The sequence below is a fragment of the Rissa tridactyla genome, chromosome 1 (genome assembly GCF_028500815.1).
Source record: "Rissa tridactyla isolate bRisTri1 chromosome 1, bRisTri1.patW.cur.20221130, whole genome shotgun sequence".
Lineage (NCBI taxonomy): Eukaryota > Metazoa > Chordata > Aves > Charadriiformes > Laridae > Rissa > Rissa tridactyla.
In genome coordinates this window covers 118,435,680-118,446,654 of record NC_071466.1, presented here as the reverse complement: position 1 = coordinate 118,446,654, position 10,975 = coordinate 118,435,680, and the positions used below count along the sequence as shown (strand labels likewise).

The window sequence follows — 10,975 nt, the reverse complement described above, 5'->3', positions numbered from 1 at the left end:
CCTTTAGAAACCCACCTCCCTCCACCACCGCACGCAGCCAGGCGCACACACGCACTCACACACACACCCACACACAGCCCTCCCCTCCTCCCCGACTCCATCGGCCTTGAAGGGAAATGAGAAGGGAGCCTTGGGGTCCAGATGGAGGGGGCGCAACACCCTCCCAAGGCAATAACCACTCGCTCTTCTGCTACTCCCACTGCAACACCAAGACATATGCCAGGAGAACGACCCACTCCCTCGCCAACAACCCCTCGAGGCTCCTCTCCCACGACTGTCTCGCAATATTTCCGCCCTTTCCGGCATACCAGCCAGGTGTTAGGAGTAGGTTAGCTTTCACTTCTCAGTTTGGTTTTCTCTTTCATAGTTTTTGGTCTAGACAGGATTAGCATTGCTATTAGAAAAGGAAGTGTTTAAAAAGTTTTCCACCTATTATCAAGCACTACAAGCCCTACATTCAGTAACAAGACAAGGGGGATAAAAGGAACCTGTTTCACTTTTGCTCTCCCAGATAGATTAAGATGCGACAACCATTCTTCTCCCTCCCCGAAGTTAAAACACAACGGACCCAGTTCAGCTCTGGAGCAGCTCAACTAACCGAAACGGATTTACACCACCTAGGTTGATTCTAACCCAGTACGGCCATCTTCTTTCCCCTAAGCCCCCCAGGTACGCGTTGCCTCATCTTTAGATCCCAGCGAGGGGCAAGGAAAGGCCAAGAGGGAGGGAAGTGTGCGCACACTCGAAAGGACCCTGAACAGCAACCCAATCAGTAACCTGCATGCCACCACGTGCTGTGCTGCAGATTAGACCACAGATAAACCAACCAAACAACAATCCCAAACCCAGGAGCGACAAAATGTTTCCTTTGGCAAGACAGATACAAGGAAAAAAATTCATGAGCAAACATTTTCCTTCTAACACAGTCAACCCCCTTCTCTGCCCCCAACATCCACCCACCCCCACCCGACCCTATAAAGTTGTAACCTATAAACAGGATCTCAAATACATACAGCATAATCATGTTTATCAGTCATAATAAACATCAGTTCAGCTAAACTCTACAGCTAGAATTATCTCCACTATTTATAAAGTTTGCTTTTCTCTTCTGATTTTTTCAGTTTAAAACCAGTTCTGCGACAATGCTAAGCTATGCTGAGGTATTTTATGAAGGTGCCAGAAGCCAGCTGCTACCCACAAGTATTGTTCTCAGAGCTGTATGGTGCTACCTTTCGCTGTGGGAAGATGGGGGAAGGAACAGGGAGGGAGAAGGGAGGAGGGAGGGGGCCCAGATTATTCCAGTTACGGACTGTTCTTAGCAGGGTTATCGCAGGCGAAGCTAAAAGCAGCCCCAAGACAAAGACCAGAAGTTGCTTCGGTCTTAGGAATTTGCTCAGAAAAGAAGTACCTGGTATGTTCTACATCCTGACCTTATTTGTCTACTCAACTAAAGGGTGTCTCTTCTCTTCTCCCACAGTTAAACTACTTGTAATTCCAGTGCAATCTTCCTAACACCCTTCTAACAGCATCCCACGGGGGTAAAAGCTCAGAGCAGGTACTCACTAAGAGCGTCCTGGGAGAAGTGGCAGACAGATCCAATGAAAACAGATAAGCCGAAAAAAGATCAAGTTCATTTTCATGTGTTACTCTGTATGTTTGTCTGTGAAGATATGCAAGTACAGGAATTGCCTCTTTCCATCACCTCAAAAGCACTGAGACTACTTGAGCTGACATAGAGGGAACTAGATACCGTTCAGAACACGGAGCGAAAGATGTGAACTTGTTAAGAAATTGCAAACTTTAAAAAATTGAGTCAATAACTTTATGGCAAAGCCTCCTCTGTCAAAAATCTTTAAAGTATTTTAGGGCTCTCCCCGCTGGAGAGAAGACAAAGACTCACTGACAGCAACAGGAGTGAGATTTAACGACTGCAAAGAGCAGAACCTCTGCAAGGTATGTATCTTGAATTCTGTATTGCTATAGTATTATGGAAAGAGAGGAAGAAGTAAAAAGACGTATTGGTTGCAAAAATATAAAGGAACTTGAGTTGGTTATGTGAGGACTGACAACCATAAACCCAGTGGGGGCAGCGGGTTAGCTGACTCCTTTGGTAACACTCCACCCTAGGCACCAGTCAGGCGTACATCCAACAGGCGTACCCATACCCTGTGGATAAACATCATTTAACTGTTCAGGCAGAACAGGAATAGTGACTTTTAATAAAGTTAACGTGGCAATAAATTGATCTACATTTTGAACTTCTGGTTAAAACAAAGTATCATTGAAAGTTTGGACCAGACACACCATTTCTGTCCCAAAACACTCTAATGACTACGAGAAGGTACTTCTCTCTCTAAGATGATTTTGTAAACTAAATTTTTATCTAAGAAAATATCAATTTGTAAGGTAAATCAGTTGTTGTTTTAGTTTAGTATCTGTGGTACGGTTCCAGCTGTACTGGGTATTCTACTCCATCTGTAACAAAGAAAGAGGGAATTTCTGTTTTAAAGAACGCTGCTCTGCAGGGATGTGCACGGAGTTAAGGATTTAATACTGCCATCTCCTTCAGTAACTCAACTGCAGAAACGTGTGCTGAGCCAAAGCATACTGCAAGGCTTACAGAGATGACATTTAAACATTAGAACGAACCAAAACATCAGGTTACAGTTCCAAGAGAAGTAAATAAAAAGAAATTTTTTATTACTCTCATAATCAGTGGCATGGATGCACACAGAGAATTTTCTCTAATGTATTTTGGTAACAGCCATTCTCTCACTGCCCCCCGAATAAAACTGGTTATTTCTATGTTTGGTTTTGTTGTTTGTTTTTTGTTTTGTTTTGTTTTTAAAGGAATTAATTATCCTAACAGATTATGGCAAGATACCAAAAGGTCAGAAGTATAAAATTTTTCTCTACATTTAATGCTCACTGTAAAGTATGTAAAATTAAAATAAGAAAAGGGGTAAAAATAGAGACAGAGCTCTTGCTCAAATGAAAAGCTATCATACTGTGAGAGAACGTTTGTTGTGTGTTAAGATCAGCAGACAGCTTCTTCGCTCAGTTGTTGGCATCCCCATGATTAACCTAAAAGGTGCAACAAATCATAAGCTGTAACTCCAAACACATCAGCAGCTATACTGTTTTCACCGAAAATCTCTTTGTCAGTGTGTTCATTTAAAGATAAAATTCAAACCTGAAGCTTCTGACGTCCTAAAAGGTCTATAATTCAAGCCATCAGAATATATGTCTTCCTTTTAATGTTCTGGCATTTTAGTTTTCTCTTACAATATAACCTCACTAGCACTCAAACGAAGTTACCGAGCAACAGCAGCAGCACATTCCTACATGAAGATCCAACTAACTTTCAAGCATGTTCTCCTTGCTGGTTCAGCTAAGCACAGATTTCCCATTCATGGTAATATGACTTTTTCAATCCAATTTAACTTGCGCTTTGACAACTATTTATTGGATCAGAGGATCTTAATAAGTAGCAGAACAATGATGTGTCATCAAAAGTTACCCGAAGAAAAACAAAAAACCTGAAGTAACACTAGCCTAATGTCGGGGAGGGGGGGGAAATCTCTTAAAAATCAGGTGCTTGTGCATGTAACAAGCATGGTGTCTCCCCCAAAATTTTTTGAGTGCATGCACATACACACCATCTCAGAGTAACATGATAAAATGCACTTAGACTAACATATACTGCACACTAACTCAGAAACAAAATAAATCCTCTTAAGAAGATTTAAACGGACAGATGTGACTCTTGTAAGCAGCCATATCCTCACGTACTTTCTATGAGCTGTTCACAAATCATTCTACAGTGAGTACAGAGAGTGACTTCCGAGGGGATCAGGTGTGCCAAAGCCAAACTGGAATACATTTTCCTAACATCAGAAAAAATTTCATCACTAGCCTACACCACCTCATCCTGAAGCCATTTTCTAAATTGTTCTTCTAGACCTTCAGGGCATACCTGTATTTGTGTCTCTGTAAATCTCTTGCTTTTTGAGCTAACTGTCCTTGGCTATAATGAGAGAGTTTTTCACCTTCTCTTCTCCTGCATATGTCCTTTGGCATGCTTGCAACTATGAAAAGCAACCCACACATCTTTAAATACAGAGACATGGAGCTCTGAAAAAGAGATGCTATTATCCTTTTCTAACACGCTACGAAATTCCTTCTGGTCCTGGCTGACAAATCAATGCAGGAGCAAATGTACCAGCATACAGCTAGAAGACTGTCTAGAAATGAACAGAAAATCTTCTCCTAGCAAGGACTTAAGACTGTGAGTGCGTAACAGAAGATCACCTCTGTTCACCATATGAACCCACTGATGCTGGAATCAGAGATGTAATTATGTGTCATTGCAGGAAAAAATCAAATTTGTTTGCTAAATAAATGTCCTGGGTCCATCAGCAAGTTTGTGACAATGCAAGTCCCGGTGTCTACGGGGACAATAATTCTCCATTTTCAACACTCACGAACTCAGACCATGATCATATTTACTAGGTCTGTATACAAATCTTACTGTCTCTTTTCAGATGCTGTCAGTATGATTATGATTTAAAAATATGATTTAAAAAAGAAACTCCTGCTAAATTGTAGCACGTGATCTCATGTTCCTTTCATGCTCTGAAGGAGCCTATGCACTCTAACTAGGCAGATGTATACCCGCTGCCAGTCTGATTTCTGTCTTTCACCTAAACACTGGAGGTAGCCAGCATCCATGAGACAAAACACTTCTTGGGATGAAAAGCAGGCTCCAGGAGTGACGATCAGTCATTGGGATGATCCTAAAAGGACAATGAATCAGTCCACACTGGTGATGGATGCCATGGGATATGTGCTGTTTGGGTATTATGTCAGCTTCTGCAAGGAAAACCAAGCCCTTTCTGGATATGTGGCTACTCTGAGTTTCCAGTTTCTCAGAAAAAGACTTGCTAAGAAATTCCCTGGAATCTGGGCCCCAGAGAGGGTGATGGGGTAGAGAGGAGGAGGGTAAGGGGGTATAAGGTGCTCACACCAAAGCCATGTGACCAATGCAAAGGTAGTCAGGAAAAAAAGCAGATTTTTATAATAAATAAACCATCCAAGCTGCATTAGTGTTCCAGATATGTACTCAACAAGACCCTCTCCCAACCACAAACCAGCAAGAATGGGACATGAAAACTCATTCAGACAGCTAATGGCACAGTCTCTTTGAACTGTGGAGAGAGGATTTTCCGCTGATTTAAGGCCCACCTTTCTTTGTGTTTCCTAGATATATGCAAGGACCATGCCACCCCACCCTGCCACAAAACCCTTAGGGAGTAGAGGATACACCAGAGAAAAGACCGGTAGTATCCCCCCTTTAACAAAAAAAGCTTCCTGATAAATCGTATTTTTGCACAGGCATGAAATTAAGCGGCAACTTTCAGAGTCAGGAATGAATGTTACAGCTGCAGTTTTCCCCATCCTCTTACTTCACTGAACGCAAGTCCCAGGGACTTGCATTCCTTTGGTAGAAACTGTAGTCTGTGCTATAGCCTCCAGACCAACATAGCGGGTACCAGCATCTTCTCCTCCTCTTCTTCCCTACCTCCCTGAAGCTCACCCAGCTATACCTTTTACTGCTCTGAAGCTACTACTGTGGGCCATTTCCATTTCTACAGTATTATTCATAGCCCTAAAAGTCTCCTGCACAGCCTGAAGTCATAGAGACACATCAAAAATACTTAGATTTATCCATTCTGGTGGGATGAGGGTGGGACCTGGTGGATTAACAATCCCCTGACATTGCCATTCTATTTATACATCAAACAAAAGAAAACAAGTTAAAATCAAGTTAAGAGTCTGCCCCAAGGATAACACAAATTACCAACCAAAAAAAAAAAAAGATTAAAAACAAGCAGCAACTTTTATATAAAATTAATAAAAACAAAAGACAAATGAAAAAGAAATTGTCAGTAGCATCTATCGCCTCTCTGCATCTGAACTGCACTTATACAAACTAGTCCATTAGTACAGCAGCTTGCTAGAAATTGACTTTGGTTCAAGCTTAGTTTTAAAAAAATAAAACATAAAAAAATCAAAACACATTAGAAACGGTGGACGGACATTTGTTAGTTTCCCTGCTTGCAGTTCACTAGTTTTGAAGTTTTAGGGATAATTGGTTTAAATATTCAGTAAAACAGGAAGGTGGAGAGTTAGAGATGAACAGAGCAAAAACACGGCGGTGGGGGGAAGATAAGGGGTTCTGCCACTTGAGTGCAAACACAAATCCCACATGCTTAGGTCACAAACCAAAGCATATGTAGAGTTTAAAGTTGCTGCCTTCTGGATCTTGGATGAGAAGCTCCAGGATCCCCCTGAATCATCAACAAAATGAACATAGCTGCATCAGCTCATTATTTTAGGACACTCTAATGACAAAAGAAAAGGGGGTGGGGGGAAAGGGACTCTTCTAATACCCTTGCTAGCTACAAGTAATTTAGTTTTATACACATGGCAGAAACCTTTAAATCCATCAGGAATGGAAAGTTCAAAGTGAACTGCATTGCAGTGATCCAGTCTTCTCTTTTTAAAAATCTTTTTTTTTTTGGTTCAGATACTAGATTGTATATTTAAGAATATACAGATCTAACTTCTGTACAGTTCGTTACTCTTCCTCATCCACGTAAATATCCTCTGCTACATGGATCAGAATCAACCTTGAAAAGATCGTTCCAGTGGCAGGCAAGCCCTGACACTCTGGTCAGAGATGCTTATTGCCATTTTTCCATAGCTAGCAGCATCACAGCTCAGAGACTACATGAGATCACCCAGGTATGTGCAAAGCCCCAGCGTCAGCTCTACTGTGTTGGCATAAACGATGGGAACTTCTGTTCTCATATTGTTGACTCCTGTGATTTGCAGTCAGAAGCACTTTTTTACTAGAAGGTTCTTCTAAATACAATGTTGGAAGCATTAGAATTAACAGAAAAGAATACTGCTATGAACAGGGAGAATCTGATCTTTTGAAACCCTGTACCAATTCACCTGGCAAGAATCTAGGACTGCAAATGCTGCTTTACTTACTGCCAATTAACTTGGATAACGACATTTTTTAAATATTTGTGTATGCTCTTAACAGCAAAATCAAATCAATAGAACAGAAGAGCCATCGGTATGTCACGCAATCTAGACTCAGGAGGTCAAATCCCACTCTCTGAAGTAAAAAGGAACCAAGCACACAAAGTTAAGAGCAGAATTTGGCTGTTTGTCTAAATAATTGATACAAGGAGAACTGCAGTTTGGAACTATTTCCTACCTCTGCTTAAAAAGCATAGACCAGCCTGGAAGTTTGCACACAATGATCTCTGCTGCTACACTGAGCTTCCTGCGCAAATGATGAACATAAATTCTTCTGACCCCTACAAGTAACCATTAGACAAATTCAAGGATGAGGAAACTGTTCAGAACATTCCCAGAAGATTAGGACAGAAAGTCTATTTGTGCTCCATTCTTCCTCTCCACCCTCCCGCCCTCCCCCCGTGGTGTGGGAGCTCGCTGAAAATAATCCAGGAGCAAAGGACAAACGCGTCCAAACTATATATATAAAAATAATAATAATAATAATCATAATAATAATAATAGAGATACACCAGTAATACAGGCCTGCCTAAATTGTACCAGTTAAGAAAGGAACCCCCAACACGATTGATACGATTATAAACACCTTGTATGACATAATGGCCTGTACAACAGACCTATAAAATGATAATTAAAAAAGAAAGATATTTAGACCAAAAGAAAGAAGAAATCCCCTTCCTGTGTTTGAGTTGATAACCCACCTTAACTTGTCATTGTGACTGCTGGAAATGATAAGTAGTCCTTTCACTTTTTTTGTGGTTTTTTGTTTTTTTGTTTTTTGTTTTTTTTACATTTTTGGTTAGAAAGTTCTCCGATCCATGAAGCGATCCTGAAAAGACAGTGTTTATTACAAAATTAGGCAAATGTCTGTCCCAGCTTTAAATCCTTCCTGTTTTGCTTTTGTTTTTTATATTTTTCCTTCTCTCCCTTGTCCCCAGCAACACGGCGAGAGGATGCCCATCACATTTTCAGTTTATAAACCCCGCTGGCAGCCAATCCCACCGCACAGTGAAACAGGCTGCTGGCAGCACAGCTCAGCCCGGCTCACTGTGCCTTGGAGGCAGTAGTGGTGGTGGACGTGGCCCCGCTCGCAGAGGCCACCGTGAGGAGAGAGTTCTGGATGGACTCGGCTGAGGTGGAGGTGGCGTGAAGGCTGGCGACTGGTCCGGAGGTCCCTGCGGAGGCTGCAGCTGCAGAGACCAAGCTAACCGGGTTGCTGGTGAGCAGAGAAAGGTTCTGAGGGTTCAGGAACAGAGGGGCAGTTACGATGTTAGGAGTACCTCCGGCATTGGCAAACACCAAGTTTCCAGTTGCATCCAGTGATGTTATTGGAAGAGAGCCACCAGATGCAAGAGCTAAAAAAAGGAAGATTGCGCAGGGAGGAGATAACATTAGCAGTAAGCAATAGTGCAAGTTGTGCCTAAAAGCAACTGGTCGCTGCATCGTCCTTTCTCTGATATGTGTGCTCTCTACACCACTAATGACAGTCGTCTCATCATAGGTTGTTTTTTGAAAGAACGACTGTTTATGAAGAGTGGACAAGCCTTGCGGATATTAAAATGCTCCTGAGTCCTCTGCTCCTGAACTAATTCCATCATGCCTTTCTTCAGATCTTTAAGTGCAATATTGGTCTGTGTCTCCTGCCACAGAAAACCTGTACATTCAGGCAATCTGTACTGGAAACGGTTGAGATGAGTGTTCACATGAAATGACAGCTATCACAAGATAAAGAAGGTCATGTAACCTTGAGCGTAACATTTTAGATGTTGACATACAACTAGTGCTACAACTTATTCTCACCGGTCTACAGGGTTCAGTCTGCCTTAGATTATGATCTCCTAAATTTATCTGCGATGCTTTACAAAATGGTTCTTTCTTTTACCCTGGAAGTAAGATTTGTTAAGCTGGTTTAGAGGATATTTGAATATATAGGTTAGCTAGCTCTTTAGACACTTGCACTATCTAGTTTTTACAGATGACAAACTATGAACTGAGAACAACTATTGCTAAAGTCAACAGAAACTTCTGGCTGCTTCGCACTTCCAAAATATATCTTTACTCCTCTGGATAAGGATTTATGGATTTAAAGTTCTACATAAGGACCTTAGGATGTAGGTTGTTGTAGGTTCTTTTTAAATACATATGAGGACAAGAATTCAGGATCATGTTTTGCTCGGAACTCCCCTCCTAACAAACCTCAAAACAGCGCAACTCTGCTCAAGCTTATGCTGGAAGAGCTATAAAAAGCAAACCTCTAACCTGCTGGAGATACATGCTGATGGGGGGAGGATAACAAAATAAATTCCAGATCACATTCAATATCTTAAATACCTCCTGTAAATCACTACAAGATCACACACAGTTCTAATCCCCTTTCTGAAGTTGTACCTGCTCTTATCTCTGTGATACATAAAATGCATTCGCGCATTTACATTTTGTAAAACCTTTACTTATATAACATTTATGTCCAGGGCTGAGGAGCCACTGTTCCTTTTTGGTAGAGAGAAACAAAGCACGTAAACTGAAGTGATATGACAGAGACGCATTAAAAGGAACACTACTGACCTTGTATAGTTGCCAGTGTACTGTTGCTCATCAGGGCCGGGCTGAGAGCACCACCTAATGTCCCTGGATTGAGACTGAGTAAGGCACCTCTGCAGGAAGCAAAATTGTGGAAGAACAAAGACAAAGGGAAGGAGTGTTACTTTTAAGAAAAGGTTGTCACTGTTCAGAAGTACACCATCATATTTTTAAAAAGGGGAGGGGTGTGGGGAGGGAGGAAAGACCAGAGATTAAGGGCTAATTTTAGTTTATTTTAGTTTTTCCTTCATGATGCCTTGAGTAAACATTGCCTTTCAGTTGTGTGGTTAGTGATATGTCTGATGTACAGGCACTGTAAATATATGACTTGTATTGACTGTTGCTGTAAAATATTCTTGTAAAGTATTTTGGGGAAATTGCCACTCGTTAAGAGAGCTATCATCATCTCCCAAATTCAGATAAGAAAGAAGTAAATCAAGAGGAACTGAAGGAACAGAGTCATCTCTCAGAGCAACATTTTTTAAAACTAAAACTTCAACAATACATCATCATGTATCTCTTACAGCTTCTTGCTCATGATAGAGAAACGAATAGAGAGGTGTGAAGTGGGTCTAGGCTAGCTCTCTGTTTTACAACTAGAAGAACAGATTCTATGAGTTACTGGTAAGTTGCAGCTCTTAAGTCAAGCTCTGCAGTGGGATGTACGACTTAGCAAATAACAACATTGCCACAACACTTTTTGCCATTTTATCCGTAAAATGAAAACAACATTTGTGTACATTGATGGGAATGGCCAATTACCATCTGTAAGTAAACCTTCAGAATTTGAGATAGATGACACCAGAATCACTAAGTGAGCTACCAGAAAACAGCAATACATAAAAGCAATTTATCCAAGAATTCTCCTTCCCTCTTCTGTCATCTGACCTAAAAGCATGTGAAAAATTCATCCTTACCCAGCTGCAAACTGCGAGGATGCCATCAAGCCTGGGTTTAGTCCTGCTGCGGCAGCCATGGCAGCAAGACTTGCATTTGCAGGCAACTGTGCAGCTCCTTGTAACGCGGCTGCTGCCGCTGTTTGCAACCCTGATGCCGTTACCATCACCTGGCTGGTCCCAAGAGGGGAGGACAAGGGAGTGGAGGTTGTCTGTGTTGTGCTGGTCTCACTGGCACTGGATGCCTCTGAATTGGAGGCTGAGGCAGAAGGGGAAGGACTCAGGGAGGGTGATGTCACTGCTGAAGAAGCTGGAGGTGCTGTTGAAATCACTGTTGCCGTGTTGTTGGAGGTGGTTTCTGTTGTGCCTAGAAGAGTGATTCTGGT

General features: G+C 41.7%; 1 protein-coding gene across 14 annotated transcripts in view; it reads right to left on the bottom strand.

Annotated features, from left to right (window-relative positions):
- Positions 1-4,579: 4,579 nt before the first annotated feature.
- Positions 4,580-10,975, bottom strand: part of POU2F1 (POU class 2 homeobox 1) — a 113,189-nt gene continuing 106,793 nt past the window's right edge. For 11 of the 14 annotated variants that reach the window (XM_054195382.1, XM_054195391.1, XM_054195431.1 and 8 more), the window contains 3 exons: positions 10,611-10,956; positions 9,679-9,767; positions 7,518-8,468 (listed from right to left, as the gene is read on the bottom strand). In XM_054195382.1, the coding sequence (XP_054051357.1) occupies positions 8,158-8,468; positions 9,679-9,767; positions 10,611-10,956 (746 nt within the window). In that variant the 3' untranslated portion in view covers positions 7,518-8,157. Of the gene's footprint in view, positions 7,395-7,517; positions 8,469-9,678; positions 9,768-10,610; positions 10,957-10,975 lie in introns of those variants that run through there. The other 3 variants (XM_054195441.1, XM_054195484.1, XM_054195449.1) reach the window with 2 other exon arrangements.